The 21,249-nt window shown below is 46.6% G+C and overlaps 1 protein-coding gene across 1 annotated transcript; it reads right to left on the bottom strand.

The window, feature by feature from the left end:
• Positions 1-11,963: 11,963 nt before the first annotated feature.
• On the bottom strand, positions 11,964-20,300 carry LOC131278465 (endogenous retrovirus group S71 member 1 Env polyprotein-like). Its single transcript, XM_058296767.1, has 2 exons — positions 20,147-20,300; positions 11,964-15,007 (listed from the first exon to the last, which is right to left on the bottom strand). Exon 2 carries the CDS (start codon positions 14,679-14,681, stop codon positions 13,635-13,637), a length of 1,047 nt encoding a protein of 348 aa, XP_058152750.1. The 5' UTR covers positions 14,682-15,007; positions 20,147-20,300; the 3' UTR covers positions 11,964-13,634.
• Positions 20,301-21,249: the final 949 nt, after the last annotated feature.

Below are 21,249 nucleotides of genomic sequence, written 5' to 3'. Positions count from 1 at the left end.
GAGGGTCTCCACCCACTGAGAAAACACCCCATGACTTACTCCATCGACTTAAATCACCAGTAATTGAATTGCATTTAAGGCTGATTACATCTACAGTCACCTGAATAGACTGTTTTCAGCAGTGAGAAACAGCTCATCCAATCAGTTGATGCTTTAAAGGAAATGATGTTTTAACAGTCAGAAGAGAGAATTTCCATCTCTAGTTCAGCCAGTCAACTTTTCCTGGGTATTTCACCGAAAACCTTCATCAGTGTTCCCAACTTGCACTCTGCGCTACAGAATTTGGACTTGAACATCTCCATAGTCTCATGAGATAATTATAAAAAGTCTCATAATACTACAGTATCTCCTGTTGGTTCTGTTTCCCTTGAGAATTCTGACTAATACAGCATCCCTTTCTCTCCATTTCAACCCTTAGTGTGTCACCAAATTTTCATCCACATAAGTAACCCAGAGGTCCATTGAAAAGTTGAAGTGGCTTTGTCTCCTGAGAGCTGTCACAGTGCCGCCACTGTAGTCCTACCTTACGATGCTCTTGTGATGAGAACTTGAAATAATCAAGTAAAGCAGTACAAACATTTTGAGAAGCTTAATTCCATCTGTCCATTCACTACTTTCTGGAAAGCCTTCTTGCTCTCTTTAATATTCGAATCTTTCCTTCCATGAAAGTGCTATGTGCATCCTTTTTAAACTCCTTTATGAGTTTTAATAGTTTATTAGGGACTTTAGGATTTTCTAAATCACAGATTTTATTTGCAAATAGAGATAGCTTTACTTGTAGTTTACAAATTTGGATGCCTATTTCATTGGCTTTCTTATTTTCTCTGGAAAGAGTTTACAGTGAACTCTTGAGGCATCCTAAACTGGCTCCTTAATGATACTGGAAAGTTTATTGTCATCTGTGGTGTTTTCTCAGAGGCCCACTTTTAAGTTGAGTTCATTTTCTTTTGCTCCTAGTTTGCTCATAGTTTTCATCATGAAAGTTTGATGGATTTACAAATATTTCTCTGTGTCTATTGAGATAGTATTTGACTTTTTCTTTTATTCAATTAATATGGTTTATTAAGTTAATTATTTTATGGATGTTAAACTTGCTTTTTTGAAATGAATCCCACTTGATCAAAGTGTGTAATAACTTTAATGTGAAAAAGAATACTATGGAACAGGTGAGTGTCCACTGAGAGTCTGTCAGGACCTCAGCAACCTCCCAGTGTGGAAACACCAGGGCAAGAATCACAATGAACACAAGATCCCAGCTCTGCAATGGGAAGAGCCTGATACTGTCTTGGGAGGCCCCTGAGGTGCTCTCATGTTGCTTTCAATAGCATCTGTATTCTCATCTGTAAAACTTGATGCTTAGAATGGAGAAATGGAGAATATTAGCCTTGCTATTATTTCATGAACTCTAGCTAAGCACCGTACATAAATTAGCTGGTAAGCTATCTTATTATTTATATTTCAGATACTAGAATATTTCTAAGGTAATGTCGCTCCTCTTTTCTTTCCTCACTGTTTGAAAACAGACATTAAGAGAGGGAAATTTTCCTTATAGTTGTCTTAGTTCCCCAGGGCTGCCATAACAAATTACACAAACTTGGTGGCTTAAAACAAGTGAAATTTATTGTCTCCCCATTCTGGAGGCTCTAAGTCTAAAAGCAAGGTGTGGGCAGGGCCATGCTTGCTCTTAAACCTGTAGGGAGAATCTCTCCTTGCCTCTTCCGAGCTTCTGATGATTTCCCTGCATTCCTTTGAGTTCCTTGGCTTGCAGCTGCAGCACTTCCATCTCTGCCTCCTTCTTCACAAGCCTCCCTCTCGTTTTTGACTGTCTCTTTTCCCCTTCTCGGAAGGTTATCACTCAGATTGGATTAAGGGCTCACCTTACTCCACATGATCTCATCTTAATGTCACTAAATCCAACTGAACTGACCATATTTCCAAATAAATTCTTCACATTTATAGGAACTGGGGTTAGGACTTCAACTTCTCTTTTTGGGGGAACTCAGTACCACTTTTAACAATAGTTTTACATTTTGTTCAGCAAGTGAATAGTTTTCATTATTCCTTGAAATTTCTACCATCCAACTCTTAATCATCACAGGATTCAACTCATAATAATTCATTTTTACTTTACCAATTTTTTTGTGTGATTTTACTTTTATTTTCTATATAGAGGCAGATATTTGTGATATAATTCTTTTTCACCTTCTGTTCTTATCTTTTTCAGGATCCGTTGTTTTCTTCTCAGAGGTCTGGGGAACGGGGTCTTCAAGTCAGGTCCTCCATGTAGGGGTCCCCTGACAAGCTCGGGGGCTCTGTTCCTGTGGACAGCCGGTTTGTCCCAGTCCTGAGCCCTGAGTGTGAACTAAGAAACATCCTCTTCTCCAGGACACAGGACTTACACTTTGGTCTTTCTTATACCCCAGACCTGACTGTTTACTAATGGTTGTAATGGTGACTAGATTTCCTGCGGATGCCTCAGGGTACACATAAGAAATATGGAAATATTTTGCTTGACATAATTTTTCCCTCTGAAAACCTCCAATTCTCATGAACATAATGGGGAAATAATAATTGCATTGCAATAATGTTACTGAATATAGCAGGATAATATTTGCTATATATATGCCATTTCCTGGTACACAGTGATTCCCACCTTCATTCTGAATCCTTCAGTTAGTGGTAGTCACTGAATGAATGGTGGATTAATGGACAAATGGATTTAATCTGAACCTTTCACCCTGTAGTATCAGAATTCCCAGATAGGGGTTTAGTTCAGGAACAAAGAGTGCCTAATTGCCCTTCATTTGGACCATAATTCCTGATACCATGTGGAGCTCACTATGTAGAGAATCCAAGGGATTTTCCTGCCAAATGCAGATAGTGCTGAAGGGTGGGAAAGCTAAGGGTGGGAGCTTCGACAAACAGCTTGCTGCGGTGGCCTTTATTGGGAAGGTGGCGGGAAGACACAGAATTAACGATGGTTTAGGGCAGGCTATGTTGGCAACTGTAACACCGTGGAGGTTAATCCAGACTGCAGAGTAGTACACGGCCTGGTCTTCTTTCTCCATGAAATTTAGAAGTGTAAGAATTTTTCCATGCCTCGAGTTTGTTGTTCTTCCCTCGTAAGCTACTTTGAGCAGAAGTTGTTGTAGAGAAAACAAGTGTTAAATATTCTAATCCCTGATGTGTTTTCTGCTGGTATCATATTATAGGTGTATTTCCAAAGTTGTCAACTGAAACCTTGCAAAATATGAGGGCACTCATCAATCCCTGAGGAAATTGATGTTTCAGGTTTCTCCAAAGTTAACTGCCACAGTCCAACTGCAAGCAAAAAAGAGAAATTCCCATGAGCAGATGATATGTAAAGACGCAATATTAAAGAATTTCTTCAGTCTCTCCTCTATAAAGAAATGACTGGGGGACAACTTGCAAATTCAGAGGAAGGAGTAGATGAGTGTTTCCAGTAAAAGTATCCTGTCTATCAGGCTGGGTTCCAAAGAGAAGGAAAGAATGAAGACCCTCTTAGCTGGAGGTTTCAGGTCAGTGGCAGGAGATCATGCTGGTTCTGGTGTCTTGGGAGAAGTGACAGCTCAGATGGTTCCTTGAAGTCCTTTATGACTTGCCACCACTATGAGCATTCTGGGGTTTCCTGTGCCCCATGAGTGTTGGGCAGAAGGGTTAACAGAGTTCATGATCTGGAAGGAAATTCATGGTATGAATGTGTACATCTGGGGTGGGACAGGGCCAGTTCTTAAAGCCACTCAGCTATTTTCCCCCAAATTTCATACTGTGGAACCATCCCTTGGGAAATATTAAGACCCAGGGGGCATAAAATGTAACTTTTATATTCCCATATCACAAGCTTAAAATAAGTTCACTCACTAAATTTTCTCTTTGTCTTTAATATATCATCTATATAAGCACTGGAATATTTTGGTTTTTGTTTGATCTATTGCGATGTCACCATGCAGATTTTGACTCAGAAAAATCAATCTGCATTTCTAATCTTTGTGCCTGTAGGTGAGGGCTATACACATCTGCTACTGCGACTTGAGGAAACAGGCTTTCACTAGCTCTGGACCTTGGTATTATCTCAAGGACATCATGTCACCTAGAGGAGTATTATCAAAGCAATTTTATGTGTAATATGTAATAATATACTTTAAAATTTAAACATCATTTAATATGCAGTGAGGACTTGCTATTTATCAGGCATTGTCCTAGAAGTTTTCTTATATTTCATTGAATCTTCTCAATACTCCTGTGAGATGTGTTATTATAATCTCCATTTGACAAAATAGATCTGTCTGGCAAAGAAAGATATAATGATTCATACAAATTTACAGTGCTGCTAGATATGAGAGCTCAGGTAAGTAAGAGATACTCATGGAAGATAATTTGAGTAAAATGCGATATAAAATATGACAATGAAAGCCACCCATCACTCATTTACTTTGAATTTTCTTCTTTACATATTTATGGGTTGTATTGATTGATTGGTTATGTATGTGTTTGTATATGTGTTTGCATGAGTTGTGTGATTTACCTATTATTCTGATCTTATTTTCTTTTCTTCTGTTAATTTCATTCTTTGATTCTTCTACCAATGGAGACATGGATCTTTTTCAGTAGTTGCTATATAATTTCTGAATTTTTCATTCAGTTTTTCTGCAAATACTTTCAATTTTTTTATGAACATCACAAAAATATTTTTAATTGCTGCATACTATTCTATTATTTGAATGCAATATAAATGGGAAGAGGTACAATTTAAAACACTTCTTTTTATCCCCTTGTCTTTCAAAAGACACAATCTGGAACCAGATTGCCTTGTTCTGCCCCTGCTCTGCCATGTGCCAATGTGACTTGGACAAGTGACTGAGACATGTATTCATGAGTCAAAGGTGCTTGATGATGATAACAAAACACACTGCATAAGTTCTTTGCATGCTGATGGAGTTAATATATGTAAAGAATTGAGAGTGTCAGTAAAGAATGCTCAGAAATACACCAAGCTGTGAGCTGTTCTGCCAGGGCCATTCTCACTCCTTTCATAGGCAGGAGCAGAGATTGTGCACAACTGATGGGTTCATCTAGCAGCCCCAAAGACTCGGTGCTCCATTCAAATGACATCATTTTGGCAAAGTCCTGATGTGAGTGGATAAACCATCTTCTTCTTCTTGACTCCCTCACAAAGTGCATTTTCTCCTTCCTAAATGCACCCCAGATACTCTAGTGTTCACTGTAAGAATTGTGTGCCTTAGCCTTTTTCAGTTTGGTCTCAAAACCAATTCAGAAAGTAAAAATGCCTGCTTTTGTCCAATCACAGCATTTCAATCCTCTAAACTTAAAATTTTTTTTTCTGGAAAATGGTCCCATTATAGTTAAATGACAGAGGAGGTCTCTTCATCATATGTGATAAAATGGCCCACAATGTTCCCTCCCTCAGCCTGAATCTTGTCCACTTACTGAAAGAATCTGGATAGTTATACAATGGATAGTGACAATGTGTTGGTTCCTGGGTCCCTAGGCAGGACTTTAGCACATCAAGAAATACTGTCAAGTAAAGTTTCTGAGCTCCAATCCCGACATCATTTGGGGGTATCTTGTGAGCATAACCCAGTGCTCCGGAAGCACTGCAGAGTGCAGGCGAGGCTGAGCCTGGAAGCCCAGCTGGGAGGCTGGCTGTGGTTGCCACTGCTGAGGAGGATGTGGGTGGGCACAGACCCTAGGAGGGGTATTTACGTGGGTTGTCTTGGTATTTCTAATACTGTGTGTCCCAGACGGCACAGTAGTAAACGGCCACATCTTCTCCTTCTATGAAATTTATAGTAAGGGTTGCAGTAGAAGAGGTAGACTCTTTCCTTGCCACAAACCTCCGTACAGTCTGGGTTTTTGTCGAGCCAATGTACATCAGATGTTCCATGGGCTGATTCGGTTTCTGCCGGTACCAGTGAATGACTTCACCATCAAAATTTGTGCCTGATACATGGCAATATATATTGGCACTTTTCTTTAGTGCTGTAGAAACAGACATGTGGCTCTGCTCCAATTTTAATAACCCAAGTCCAGCTGTAAGTAAAAGAAGAGAGTTTCTGAGGAATTTCTCATAATATAGGAAGGACACCTTGAAGATTCTTTTGGTCACTCATCTAGTCTGAAAGGATCAGGGAGTAACTCACAAGCCCAGAGGGAGAAGAACGTCAGTGTTTCCAGCAGGGACATCCTGTCTGGCAGGTTGTATCATCAAGGAGAAGGCAGGAAAGCAGGGACTTGCTGGCTGGACCCCCAGGTCAATACAGGAGGGTGTGGCCTGAATTGCGGAGTATAGAGGAAGTGGTGGGTTGGGCGGTTCCTTGGGCTGGACCCACCAGAGCTGGCTGCAGCTCAGCAGGTCTGAGGTGGCTGTTTCTGGTGGGCCGTGTGCTTACACTGCAGATCTTGTCCTAGGGCTGGTGGTCCCAGGCTAGCTGCTTGGTCTGAAAGTGAGGAGCCACAGAGAAGCCTTAGTTCCTTCTTTGGAATTGGCAATGATTTCGATTTACTTAAGAGCTATTTCATAAATTCTTTACTCAGTAAAATATTTTAAAGATTACATATTTCATAAATAACAGTAAATTTTTGTAAGAGCCAATAGTTAATGATCATATTATGTCTACAAGACTTTTTCTAAAGCTATTCCACCTTTAGATTCTTAAAAACTGTTCTGGAACATAGATGTTTGTCATTTTAACTTTCTATTAAAGGTTTAAAGGAGTCCTCTCTGGCTGCTGCCATGGACACTCCAAGGAAGAGGGGGAAGAATTACCATGCCCTTGGGCTCTGGATTAGGGGGACTACAACACCAGATGTCTCAGTTGTCTGTGCAGGATCAGAACTTGCTAGCTGTAGCTCTCCCTTCACTAAAGTGCATAAAGCAGAGGCTCCTTTGGTATCCCCACTGCAGCAAGGGCTGTGCGCAGCGCGTCTTGCTGGAGAAGACGTCGCAAGTTTCCAATTGTTACATGTGATAGAACTCCCAGACCCTAATAATCCCGGTCAGGTCTTGTGCTCCCATGACCCCATTCCTTTTAAATTGCTGAAAGAGTTAAAAATGGCTTGCTTGCAGTACTTAGCGTCCTACTTCACCTTTCACCATGTCCCTTTCGGAATCCGTGGGTACTGACCCCCTTTGCCCAAAAAGGGCCTGGGAAAACAACAGCAGGCTTTGTTGGAACCTGTGCAAACCTCCTCGACGGGGGTTAGGGGACCCACATTTTTAGCTGTGGTCACTGATACTTCAACCCAGCCAACTGCAGCACCCATAGCTTGGCTATCCAAGGAAACTGTCTGGGTGGATCAATGGCCCCTTACACAGGAGAAGTTAGTAGCTGCAGAAATGCTAGTGAATGAACAGACAGCTGTTGGCCATCTCTGTGAAACTTTTAGTTCATGGAATACTCCCATTTTTTATTATTAAAAAGAAATCAGGAAATTGGCGGTTGTTAAAAGATCTGTGTGCAGTAAATAAAACCGTGCAGATTATGGGTCCATTACAACCCGGATTCCCGTCTCCAACTGCTATGCTTCTACAATATCACTTTTTGGTACTAGACCTAAAGGATGCCTTTTTCACTATTCCCTTGCACCCTGCCGACCGCCCCTGTTGTGCCTTTTCTTTGCCGAGCTCTTAATTTTCAACCTTTACGCCTGTTCTGTTGGACCGTACTGCCTCAAGGCATGGCCAACAGTCCTGCTCTCTGCCAAGCTTATGTAGCTAAGGCACTGATGCCAGTGTGAGAAAAATACCCTTCTGCCTATATTATTCACTCTATGGATGATATCTTATTGGCTTGTGCAACAGAAGAACAGTTGCTTTCACTTTTTGGTGACACCCAACAGGTGCATACGCAGTGCAGACTGCAAATTGCTCCAGGAAAAGTTCAAAAAGACTTTCCTTTTGCTTACTTAGAGCATCCAGTGGAAAAGCAGCAAGTAGGGCCACAAAGGCCGACTATTCGTGTGTCTCATTTCACTACTTTAAATGATTTCCAAAAACTGTTACACTGTCACTTGAAGCTGAGTCTGCTCTACATTTCGTGGAGCAAAAATTAGCAGATGCCCAACTAACACAAGTTAATACTACCTTGCCTGTTGAATTACTGATTTGCGCCACTACGTTTTCCCCTCCAAGTGGTTTGTGGCAATCAATAGGCATCCTGGAGTGGATTCACCTGTCTCATAGTCCGCAAAAAAGTGTGCTTCCCTGTGGAGAAGTGGTTGCCACCCTTGTTGTTAGGGGCCGTGCTCGTGGAATTCAATTACTTTGCAGGGAACCCGGACGGATTGTTCTTCCATTCTCAATAGAACCCAGCTTGATCAATTGCTAGTGTTCTCCACCCTTTCGGCAGTGCGCACTGGAGCAATTCCCAGGAGAAATTAACAGTCATTATCCCAAACACCCTCTATTACAGTTTCTCTTGTTAACCCCTTTTGTGTTTCCCAGTCGTATTTCTGCCTGTCTGATACCACCTGCACGTACTGTCTTTACAGATGGTTCCATTTCGGGAAGGGCTGCTGTAGTTTCATCTACATTCTCTCACTCCCGGCAAACGCCTTACACTTCTGCTCAGTGAGTGGAGCTCTTTGCACTTTGTGATCCTCTGCAATATTTTCCTCATGAGCCCCTTAATGTTTATTCTGACAGCTGCTATGTGACCAGTGTGGCCCTGAGAATTGAAACTGCTCATTTAAAACTATCCCGTCTGAAGAGCTTTTTGTTTTGTTCTCTCGTTTGCAAACTCCTATTCACCAATGGTCTCTTCCCTGTTATTTTGGTCATCTATGTGCACATACATCTTTACCTGAACCCCGAGTGGAAGGAAATGCCCAAGCTGACCGTTTAGTAGCCCCACCTTTGACAAAGTTTCACAAGCCCAATGCCTGCAAGCTATGTTCCATCAAAATGCAAATAGTTTGCAGAATTAATTTCAGCTAAGCCGTGAACAAGCCTGGCAGATTGTAAAGCAATGTACTAACTGTCTTCCTTTCAGTTCTGTCCCCACTGTCGGCGTTGATCCCCGCAGCCTGCGCCCCAATCACCTCTGGGAAATGGATGTCACCTATTTTGCCCCTTTTGGCCATGTTCGGTGGGTTCATGTAACTGCAGATACTCACTCCCATTTTCTCCATGCTACCTGCCAAACGGGAGAAAGTACACAGGACGTTATAAACCATCCTTTGCTAGCATTTGCAGTTACAGGTTTGCCCCATTGTGTAAAAGCTGATAACGCTCCCACTTACTGCAGCCGTGCATTGCAACAAATTTTTTCCACTTAAGGTATCTCCCACTCAAACAGCATTCCATACAATTCAGCCAGACAAGTAATTGTTGAGAGAACCAATCACACCCTAAAAATGCAGCTCTTAAAACAAAAAAAGGGGGTGGAAATGAGGAGGCAGCAAAGAGTCTACAGCGTCAATTAGCTGCTTCTCTTTATACCCTTAATTTTTTAAATTGTGATGCTTCAGGGACCTCTGGGGCTGAACGGCATTTCATTAGGACCCCACGGGAGGCAAAAGAGCTCCTTATGTGGAAGGATCTCCTTACGGGCCAGTGGCCTGGTCCTGACCCTGTGTTATTACAGGGCCCAGGTTATTGTGTGTTTCCTGAAACAGCAGATCAGCTGCTATGGGTTCCTGATCATGCAGTCCGGCCAGCCACAACACCGGCGACCCTGCCCCGAGCTGAATGAGAAGTTTCAGGAAACCAGGAAAGGGGCCAGCAGGATGCTGAGTAAGGAGGTGGGGTGTTGTGGTTGCTGCAGTTAACCTGCATGCAAGCATCTTATTCCTATTGGGCGTTTTTTCCCAGGCCTCCCCTATTGTACCCGGTCACTTGGTATGACCCGCCTGTGCCTGTGTTTGTCAACCACACGGCCATGATAGGAGGCTCCTTGAGGGATCATATCAAACCTCATGTTGTCAACTCATTTAACTACAGTAGCCTCACTGCCGAAGTGCCTCTTTGTTTTTCTATCTGGGAAACTGTGGCTTGTCTATGTACCCAGCAGAAAAATCAGACAGCCTATGGAGGCAGTTGTGTAGCCAATATCGCTGGCCCACGGGATCTCTATAAATACATCCAAATTGTAAGCAAATGGGGATTCACTAATGATACTCCAGTGGCCATGCACCATCAGCCCCCATTGCCACTCTGTGCTAAAAGCACTAATTTAGAGTTTAGGGGCTTTCCTCCTTGGGTCTCCTGTGCTTAAGTCCCAGCCTGTGCTCATAACATCTCAGGAGGCTTGGGTACTTTATATACCAGGGCCCACTGTGTGGACCCCAGCATCTGAATTTTTATTACACATTTGCAGGAGGTTTTGTTGCTAATGTCATCACTTCTCCAAAGTTTATTTTGCAGGATAAGCTGTGGCAGTTGGTTGCTGCAACCCATCATCAATTTCTCAGGCACTGGGACTGCAGACCGTGGTCTCCAGTTTCTATATGGATTGAAGGCCTGTGTCCCCAGCCCGTATGCAGTTTTAGTGGGCCATTTCCCTTCAGGGTTCTTACTATGTGGTAGAATGCCCCCTCTGTAACCTTACCAACTGCATTACCACTGCTAAGTGGGATGATGATCTACTCATCATCCGAAAACCTAGCTTTGTCATCCTCCCAGTGACCCTAGATGAGCCCTGGTATGATGACCCTGGGGAATGAACATTGCAGCTTATGCAGGACACACTAGAGTCACGATGTCATAGAGCCCTCGGCCTGATCATTGCCAGCATTTTTGTCCTCATTACCCTTACAGCCTCCTCTGTAGCCACCAGTGTGGCCTTAGCAAATAGCATTCAGACAGCTCATTTTGTAAAGGATTTGGCTAGAAACACTTTGCTAGCATGAGAAAATCAGGAACATATTGACCAAAAATTGGAAGCAAAATTAAACGCATTGGAAGAAACGATCCTTTCTTTAGAAGTTCAGTTGGAGGCATTGCAGTACCGCAGGTACAATGCCATCCACAGTACACATTTGTTTGCATAACCTCTGTTCAATTGAGTGAAACTTCCTGGAATTGGACGGCAGTGAAACTGCAGCTACAAGGGGTATGGAATCATGGAGAAATTAGTATGAATCGAAAACATTTGCACCATGAGATCTTAGCTCTCCACACTGCTCATCTGGCAGTTAGGGACCCCAAACAATTGGCCAAGAACCTCCTACATACTTTACATGGTTTCAATCCTTGGAACCTGTTGCAGTATAGCTTTTGGTATTTAGCAGGCCTATTGTCTGTATTCTTGTGTTGTGGTGCATGTTTTCCCTATTTTGCAGCCAAACTCGCCAAGCGCTCCAACATTTGCAGACTGAAACCACACACCTTAAACTCGCACAAAAGGCTCAGCGTGGCCTCTGATCACTCCCGTGGCTCCCCATGCACAGTAGTCTGTAGCCAGCTGGCAGTCAATGACAGGTATGCATTTCAGAAGAAACCAAACTAAGATAGGCACAGCTGATGTCCAGACAAAAAGAAAAGGGGGACCTGTAGGGGTGCCTGAAGTAATGTCGGGGCTCAAGCCACATTGCTAGGGAGGATCAATGTGCGCAGAAGCGAGGGTGTGGTCAGCCATGTCTGTACTTGCAAGTAAGCAGAAAGGAGCTGATGTCCTGATACGAAGAAACTCTAAGAAAACTCTTTGTGAGCTGCTATTCTAAGTTAGCAACCCCTGCTGTGGGCTGCTATTCTAAGTTAGCAACCCCTGCTGTGGGCTGCTATTCTAAGTTAGCAACCCCTGCTGTGGGCTGCTATTCTAAGTTAGCAACCTACGAGGACCGGGCGGGCTTCCACGGCTCGGCGGTGAGCCCCTAGGCCAGCGCGTAGGCCTAGGTTCTCCAGGCGTGGGGGACGCGCAGTAAAAACCATGGAGACAGCCTGTGAGAATGAGCTAGTCTACTTTATTGCGGAAACACACTTGATTATATAAGGTCGGGTCAAGGGAGGGGTAGGAATTGGGGCGGGTAAACTACGGGGTGGTAGTGGATAGGCGGAACTGTGCAGGCAGCTATGAAGTAGGCGGTGATTAAGAAAGGGGGCAGATTATGAGTTGGCTAAGTGGACGGGACTGGCGGGAAGGATAGCAACGGCTGGAAAAGGGAGATAACAAAGGCTAGGAGGAGGGGTGAAGGGAGGCAGCAACAATTGCTCCTTTTGTTTTATAAAAAAAGGGTGTGAGAGAGTAGAGGGATGGGCTGTGGAGGGTGAGAGAAAAAGGGGGCAGGATTGACTGGCGATGGGCAAATGACATATCATTTGGCCAGAATGTATGCATAGCCCTTAGGGTTGGTGCGTGCCGGTGCTAGACGAAATATCTAACATGATGTTGCGCACGCTTTTTTGGGGTGGATAGCGCTGTGGCTAGCTTAACTGCGAAGAATTCTCAGACGTATAGCAATAAAGGGGGGCGGAGGGTGCACCCAAGCCCTTTACGCCGAGGGAAGCGAACCCGTACCGACGGCTAAAGTCAGAGAGCTTCACAGCAAGCAGCTTCACAGGCGGGATGTACAGTGGGAAGGGGGGTGAGGACGTGGTCGAGATTGAGGAATGGAATCAGAGGTAGCAAGACGTTGGTAATGGATTTGAACAAATGAGGAAAATACACTGTCAGCATGATCTTTGGCAAGGCGGATGATACGTCGAATGGCCCAAGGACCAACGGTGAGACCTAGGATGATGAGCAGAACTGGGGTTAGTAACAGGAGGAGATAGGGGAGGAGGGGCTGCAGAAAGCCCCAGGAACCAGCAGTTTGGGCTCATTCAAGTCGGCGTTGGTTGAGACCTTTTTCAAGTTCTTTTAAGCTGGAGTCTACTAAACCGGTATAGTTGGCATAGACGCAGCATTCTTCTCCCAGAGCTGCACATAGGCCTCCTTCTTTGAGGAGGAGGAGGTCAAGGCCTCGGCGGTTTTGCAGGACAACTTCTGAAAGGGAATTGAGGGAGTCTCTAAGATATTTGACTGCATCTCGGAGGTAGATGATATCAGAGTCTACTGCTTGTCTGAGATTTTGGAGGGCGGAGGCTTGTGTGGCTAGGGCTGCAACACCAGTGGCAGCTCCAGCTGTAGCTAGGAGGGAAGTGACAGTGAGTACAGCAGTAATAGGTTCGCGTTTGTGGAGGTAAATAGCTTCTTGAGTGTGATCAAAGGCTTCAAAGAAATGTAGAGGAGTGTGATAGACGACTCGAGGCGTGAGGAGGATGAGAGCACACGTTTCTTTGGTCTTGTTAAGTGTGGCAACAGATAAGCATGGGGTAAGTCCGGTGGAAGAGCAGAGCCATTGGGTGGTGTTTAGAGGAACTAAGTATTTGGCAGAGATGTTTGGGGAGGCATAGTTGGCACAGGCAGTAAGGCTAGGAGTGTGGGAAGAACGGGGGTGAATGCATAAACCTTGGGAAGAGATGTGCGTAAAAGTGAGTGGGACATGAGTAGACTGATTCCAATTGCAGGAAGAGGGGGAATCGTCGGTGGAGGAAGTAAAGAGTGGTGAAGGGATAGCAAGTGGATCATAGAGGGGGAGGCTGGGGGAAAGACACAACCAGCAAGAGTGAGTGAGGTTGGGGTGGGAGGCATTGAGAGAGGAATAGGAGGCGTTTAGGAGTTTGAAGTAGGGACTAGAGGGGATGAGAGGATGTGGTTGTATACCTGAAGCGGGGGGGTAGTGGGGCTTGTAGAAGGGACGACAGCGGCCGAGGTGGAAGAGATTTTGAGGGGAGTAGATGAGGACGGAAGAAGGTGAACAGTGGGTGAGGGAGGAGGGTTAAGGATGTGGTTGGGACCAATAGCAGAGGGTGGGGCGGAGACAACACGCTTTTGGATTTCAAACAAAGCGCCACGATCATAGTTGCTCATATACAACCGGAGTCCATAGGGGCGAGCGGCCAGCCATGTATCGTCGTTTGGGTTTTTTACTGTCAGCGAAATGAAGTCCCAACGGGAATTGTTGGCTACTTGGAGAGAGAGATACGGGTCTCTGTTGGGGGCGCCGGACCATCCATGGGCCATGGTCACACATCCCCAAGAGGGACAGTAGAAGTGTGATGGGTCATGACAACCTCGAGCACTAGCAGGACAGATGTAAAAACCAGACACAGGGTTAAATTGAGGGCCAAGGAGACGATTGTTTCGAGAAAGCAGGCATGCTGTATTCCCGCCTCGACAGGATGAGGAATGGTGGAAGCCTACTTTTGCTTTTTTGATGTTACTCACTTGGCATTCGGGACGGAAGGAAATTTCAGCAAGAGGGCAGACATGCGTGAAAAAGGAGGGAGCGACACTAGTAACATTATAAGCGAGAACACGTTTTTCTGGAAATGTCTGCAGGGTCCAGTTGAATGGCTGATGGGAGGAGGAGCTTTGGGCAGAGGAGGCTAGAGACAACATGAGAATGAGGAGATGGATGAGGTAGGGGAGGGTAGGGGAACAGGAGGCGGGGGTATGAACAGAGCGGGCTCGTCGGAGGAGTTGGAGAACTTGGCGTTCGATGGGGTCATCATCTTCAAGGGAAAGACGGCTTAGGCGGCGGGCAAAGAAACGTTGTCGACGTCGTTCGCGGCGAGAAAGAGCTGGTGTGGTTCCCATGGACGACGGTGTCGGAGAGGTAGACTCGGGTGAATTTACCTGGGGGCGTATAGTGGTCATGGGAGAAGGACGACGAGAGAGGTGAAAATGCCAATTAAAAGTAGAAAGGCGACAGCGAGGAGGAGGCGTTGACGGAGGTTCCAATCTGTTGGGGCTGTAGCTGCGAGGCAAACAGCTGAGAAGATTGTTAAGAAAATGAAAATTACAAGAAAGAAGCAGAGTAAGAGTGGGTGCGAGGGGAGCTTGAGGAGCATCTGCACTGAGAGTTCTTTTCTGATGAACTATAAAGCACGTTTTGGTGAAGGTCAGGCACTTGTCAACGGCGGGTTGCGGAGGTAGCAAAGGCTTTTCTTGTGGAGTATGCAGAGTTGGGTCCTTTGAGAGATCTGTAATGACAAAAGAAGGAGAAGAGAGCCCTCATAGAGGAGGGGCAATCAGCAGAAAGAAACTCGGAGAGAGCACTTATTTAAATATAAGCATTTCAGGGAGGGGCTGGTTGGTGCCGAATTTGAGCGAATGGGGCGACATCTGGGCCTCCGCTGTCAATGTTGTCTCTCACGGAGGGCATAGGGTACTTATCATTAAGGGGAACCTTGGGGTCGGTGGCAGGCCTGATATAGCGCCCAGGAACCCAGAGTGGTTGTGGCTCAGAGTCTGGGAAGATACAAGCAAAACCTCTCCCCTGTGCTAGCAAGGGAGCTGGGTCCTGCCAAAGATTTGTGGCAGGGTCTTTCCAGTGAACAAGAGGGACTTGCGAGGGTTGCCACATGGGTCCCCAATGTTTGTGGGTTGGGGAAAGTCCCTTGTCATCGAAGGTCAGGAGATTGTGATGAATAAGGCAGGCAGTGATGACGTCAGCAGGGGCTTTATGGGGGGAGGAAGCTCTTTCTTTTTGAATGAGTAGCTTGAGCTGTTGGTGAGTGCGCTCAACAATTCCTTGCCCTTGTGGATTGTAGGGGATGCCAAAATGGTGTGTGATGTGGTACATTTGTACGAAGCTGGCAAAGGTAGCACTGCGATAGGCTGGTCCATTGTCGGTTTTGAGATCCCAGGGAATTCCCATGAATAGAATGGCTTGTCGGAGTGCTTTGATGCAATGTTTAGCGCTCTCTCCTGTGAGGGGCACGGCGTAGCACAGGTGCGAGAAAGTATCAACTGCAACATGAAGATACTTAAGGCGTCCAAAGGCGCTAACGTGTGTGACGTCAAGTTGCCAGCGGGAGTTAGGCCGTAGGCCGCGGGGATTAGCTCCGCGAGGCTGCAAGGGTCCAAGAGGCAGCAAAGGTGCACATGTTTGGCAGGAACGCACAAGATGTTTACATGTTTCAATGGGGAGGTCTGGGAAGAGCTTTTGAATGGATCATGCTGAGAAGTGGAACTGAGAGTGTAGGAGCTTAGCTTGGTTGACAAAGTTTCCCAGTCTTGTTTTGTCAGTGAGGTTTTCTTGAATGGCAACTGGGCATACATGGCGGCCGGATGCTAAAGCGTCGGCGAGGGCATTTCCTTGAGCTAGCGGTCCTGGCAGGCCAGAGTGACTTCTGATATGAGCAATGAACCAGGGTTGTTGCCTTTCTTCAAGCAGTCGATGTACAAAAGCGAGTGCTTGGTCAATAGTTAAGTCACTGGGTAGGAAGGTAGCAAGCGGGAGGCTGCGACACACTTGTAAAGTGTATAAGCTGTCTGTGAAGATGTTAAGAGGCTGGTCCGGGTAGAGATTGAGGACTGCGGCGACAGCTAAAAGTTCACCTGTTTGGACAGAAAAGTCATTAGCAAACACTAATTGTCGTGGCTTAGGTTCTCTTGGCGTATATATGACAGCAGCGAATGCCTTTTTTGAAGCATCGGTGAAAGCAGTGATGGCAAAAGGAATTGGCTTTCTTGCGGGCAGCGGATGGAACGGGTTGGAAAATGCTAATTGAGATACCCCTTGTAGTAGTGGATGATGCGGATAGTGATTGTCAAAGGAGCCACGAAAGAATTCTATTAGGCTTTGCATTTGGGCATTATTCATGATGAGAGAGGTAACTTCTTTTGCATCAAAGGGCCAAACGATGGTGTGTGGCGGGACGCCGTACGTTTGTATGGAGAGAAGTACTAAGTCAGTGGCTAATGTGATCCAAGCCCTTGTAAATGGGCAGATTTTTGGGAGTTTACTTTTTGACGTGTGTAGAAAAAGAAGAGGACCATTTTGCCATAGGAGACCCGTTGGGGTGACTGGTGTTGGCAAAACTAAGGCAAGGATTGGGAGATCGGGAGAGAATCGCTCTAGGCGGCATTGCTGGAGTGCAGCATTTACTTGTTGGATGGCTTCTTTGGCAGCTGGGGTGATGGTGATGGGGCGAACGACTGCAGCGGATGGACTGCACTTAGTCTGCAGGAGCTCGAAAAGGGGTGGCATTTGCGCTGTTGTGATGGGGAGTGCTGATCGAAGCCAATTGATTTGTCTGCAAAGCCGTTGGAGCTCAGTCAGCGTCATGTGATCAGAAACATGGATTTGCGGGCTGGTGGGCCGAATATATTGATGAAAATGAAAGCTTAAGAACTGGAAAGGTGGCTGGGGGTTGACTTTGTCAGGTTGCACTATTAATCCAAGACTTGAAAGGTTTGTCGTAACTGCAGAGAGTAAATCATTGAGAAGTGTGTTAGAACTTGCTGCTAAAAGGAGGTCATCCATATAGTGGATGATGTATGTGTGCTCTGGATGGAACTTAGAGCGTAGCGGCTCAATGGCATGATTGACATAGAGCTGACATATAGTTGGACTGTTCCGCATGCCTTGTGGTAGTACTCGCCATTGGAATCGGAGTGCTGCTCCTTGATTGTTGGTACGCGGGACTGTAAACACAAATCGTGGACAGTCTCGCGGGTGAAGAGGAATGGAGAAAAAGCAATCTTTGATGTCAATGGTGGCTGCATAAAAATGCTAAGGGACTGCAGTGGGATGCGGGCAACCAGGCTGAGGTGATCCCATTGGCTTAATATGTTTGTTAATTTCTCAAAGGTCATGAAGGAGGCGGAATTTGCTCGTGTTCTTTTTATTGATGACGAAGACTGGAGAATTGTAGGGACTGGTAGACGGCTCAATATGCCCTGCTTGTAGCTGTTCTTCGACGAGGGCAGAGAGAGCTTGCAGTTTATGAGTTGGCAAGGGCCACTGCTCGACCCAGATGGGCTCCTCTGTGTCCCATTCCAGAGGGATAGGGTCAGGTCTTGAGATGGGAGCAGTGGCCCCTATAAGGGGGGGGGGCGGCGCAGCTATGAAGGCTTCTGTGGTGATTCGAGCTTTTAGCTGGCTGAGTACATCTCTTCCCCACAGGATGGTTTGGACTGAAGAAAGGACGAGTGGACGAATCTGGCCTTCGTGACCTTCTCGGTCGCTCCAATGCAGAGGCTGGGAGGTTTTCCAGGAGGTAGCAGCTCCCGTGGCGCCGATGACTTGAGGGCCGGTTTCGAGGGGCCAATGATTGAAGGCGGCGATTTCAAAGGGAATACAAGAGATTTCAGCACCAGAGTCTAAGAGCCCTTCAAGCCATTGTCCGTTTATTTTAAGCTCTAAGGAAGGTTTTTGGTGACGTTTGATAGGCATTGTCCACATTAAGGTTTTGGAGCTCTCTGGAGGGCCTCTTGGGGGAGGGGCTGAGGCCTGCCCCGCTGGAAGTTTAAAGGCTGGGAGATATGTTGTGATGAGCGGCAATCGCGGGCCCAGTGATACCCCTTGCCACAGCGCGGGCATGGTGTGGGGGGGCCTCTTGGTCTGTGCAGTGCTACGGCAGGGCGGGGAGCTGCCTGTTGAGGGCACTCGCGGACAAAATGACCGGGCTGACCGCATCGAAAGCAGGCAGAAGTGGAGGCAGATGACACAGCCATGGCGGAAGCGAAGGCAGCAGTAAGTGCTTTAGTCTGTGGGTCAATATCTCGACAAGCCAATACCCATTCATGTATTGGCTTATCACGGATAGGAAGAATAACGGCCCGGAAGGGTGCAAGGCACCCATCGAGAATGAGTTCTTTTGCTAACACAAACTGAGCATCTTCGTTAGTAATTTTCCGCTGGCATGCTTCTAAAACGCGTGCGACAAATGCTGGAAAGGTTTCTTGCGAGTCTTGAAGCATTTGCGTAAATTTGGTGGACTGCTTGGTAGAAACTAAAGAGAACGATCGCTGGACAAGAGCTTTTACTCGGTGCCAAAACCCTGGATCTATGTTTATATAAGAACGAGGGTCAGCATAGTTGTTAATTCCCGTGTAGGCGTCAGCTGGATCTTGGATACCCGCCTGGACATTTTCTTCCACTTGCTTATCAACAGCTACTTGATAGTAAGCACGCCATTCAAGGAACTGGCCTGGCGGAAGGATGGAACGGGCTAGAGAAATCCAGTCATAAGGAAGAGCAAGTTGAACCCCTAACTCTTCTATTAATTGTTGGACATATGGGCTACTTATGCCGTCTTCTTTGACAGCTTTGCGAAGAGTTTTAACTTCTTCGGCTGTGAAGGGAAGCCAAGTCTGAGGGCGTTGCTGCGTGGGCAGCGGGTTGAGCGGGTATAGCTGGGGGGCGGGAGAATGTGCTTCGCTAGAAGCAGGTGGGGAGCTGCTGCCATACGGTGGTGGCGAGGGATGAACGGTAGCGGGAAACAGATGAGAGAATGATGGCTTAGCAGCGTCAAGGCGGCAACAAACTGGCGGCGGGATATTTTTGGGCGCTGGACAAGATGGCGGAGCGGCGACGTCACTTTTAGGCGCCTGCCAAGATGGCGATGTAGTTACGTCATTTTTGGGCGCCGGCCAAGATGGCGGCGAAGTCACGTCATTTCCGGGGGCCGGCCAAGATGGCGGCGAAGTCACGTCATTTCCGGGTGCCGGCCAAGATGGCGGCGACATTATGTCCGGGGCAGGGCCGGAAGATGACGAGACAGGGAGGGGCGGGTAAAGGTGAGAGGAAGCGTCTTTGTTCCCGCCGGCGGGCTCGGACATAGGTGAAGAAGAAGCCGGAAGTGCGCCATTTTGGGCAGAGGTGGAAGAAGAAGGAGAAAGTCCGCTATTTTGAGGAGCTACTGAAGCGGCTTCTGCGGGCCGTGGGGAGCACGGGCGGGGAGGTTCGCGCTCGAGAGCGGCGGCGAGCTGGTCAGACAGAGAATTTGGGTCGCCAGGATCATCGGGCTCATAGTCATTGGGTTGCTTAACTGATTTGTCTCGGATGGCTTCTGACGGTGCACCAAGGAGACAGGCGCGTATGGCTACTAGAGCAGGCAGCAGGCCGTGCGGAAAAGACCGCTTTTCATGCTCTATGGTGGAGGTGACTCGATCTATGAGTCGAGAGTATGTATCTGGGCTCCAGAGCTGGCAGGTGGCAAGCCACGGATTAAAAGGGAGTAGCAGGTCCCAGTATTTTTGGAGCTGTTTCAGGGAAACGCGGACTCCATTGGTATCAAGCAGGGCGGCTAAAAGCCGAACCTGAGGGGTATGGTGTGAGGAGAGAGAGGTGCCCATAGTGGGAGAAGAAAAGACGGCGATGGGGTCCCTACCTGGAGAGCTGAAATGGTCGCCAGTAGACAGCAGCAGCAGCAGCAGAGAGGGGCCGGAGGGCGGTGGAAGGAAAGGATCCCGGGTGGGCCCCCAGCTGTGAGCTGCTATTCTAAGTTAGCAACCCCTGCTATGGGCTGCTATTCTAAGTTAGCAACCCCTGCTGTGGGCTGCTATTCTAAGTTAGCAACCTACGAGGACCGGGCGGGCTTCCACGGCTCGGCAGTGAGCCCCTAGGCCAGCGCGTAGGCCTAGGTTCTCCAGGCGTGGGGGACGCGCGGTAAAAACTACGGAGACAGCCTGTGAGAATGAGCTAGTCTACTTTATTGCGGAAACACACTTGATTATATAAGGTCGGGTCAAGGGAGGGGTAGGAATTGGGGCGGGTAAACTACGGGGCGGTAGTGGATAGGCGGAACTGTGCAGGCAGCTATGAAGTAGGCGGTGATTAAGAAAGGGGGCAGATTATGAGTTGGCTAAGTGGACGGGACTGGCGGGAAGGATAGCAACGGCTGGAAAAGGGAGATAACAAAGGCTAGGAGGAGGGGTGAAGGGAGGCAGCAACAACTCTTCTCAAAGAACTTCATGCCTGATAGTCCCTGCTCTGAGAACAATGACCTAGTTAACTGCTTTAAATAAAGCTTGTGGTGCCAGCTCAGGGCCTTGACTTTGTCATCAGCTGGCCCTGGTCCACCTGGCCCCCTCTAATTTTGTCTTTGTCTCCATGTGTCTTTCTTCAGCTCCCGTCGCCTTCCCTCAGGTTCTCAGTTCACCTGCGCAGGTTGCCGCACCTATGGCAGTCACACCTCTTTCTTTTCAATTCAAGTGCATATTATTTCAATTCAAAATGGCTTTTCAATTCAAATACATACTATCCATTATCTGATCCTTCACCCAAGTTTTCAGTTTTAATTATTGACAAAAGTAATACTCTAACAGGTTCAGTCCAGTTTTGACTTGGAGTGCCTATGTTGGAGGATAAGTATGGCAAGACATTTTACTTGTTTTAAACAAATATCTTTGGCTGAGGGCTGTAAGAATTGAAGATTAGTTTAGTTCTCACATAAAGGAAGAAAATATCAATTAACGTAACCTGGCAGCTTAC

This window comes from Dasypus novemcinctus, chromosome 5 (assembly GCF_030445035.2).
Source record: "Dasypus novemcinctus isolate mDasNov1 chromosome 5, mDasNov1.1.hap2, whole genome shotgun sequence".
NCBI classification, from domain to species: domain Eukaryota; kingdom Metazoa; phylum Chordata; class Mammalia; order Cingulata; family Dasypodidae; genus Dasypus; species Dasypus novemcinctus.
This window is presented reverse-complemented; position numbering and strand designations above follow the sequence as displayed.

Excerpts from the sequence above, each read along its gene's own strand:
- LOC131278465 (XM_058296767.1), bottom strand. The coding sequence starts at position 14,681 with ATGACCACTATACGCCCCCAGGTAAATTCACCCGAGTCTACCTCTCCG.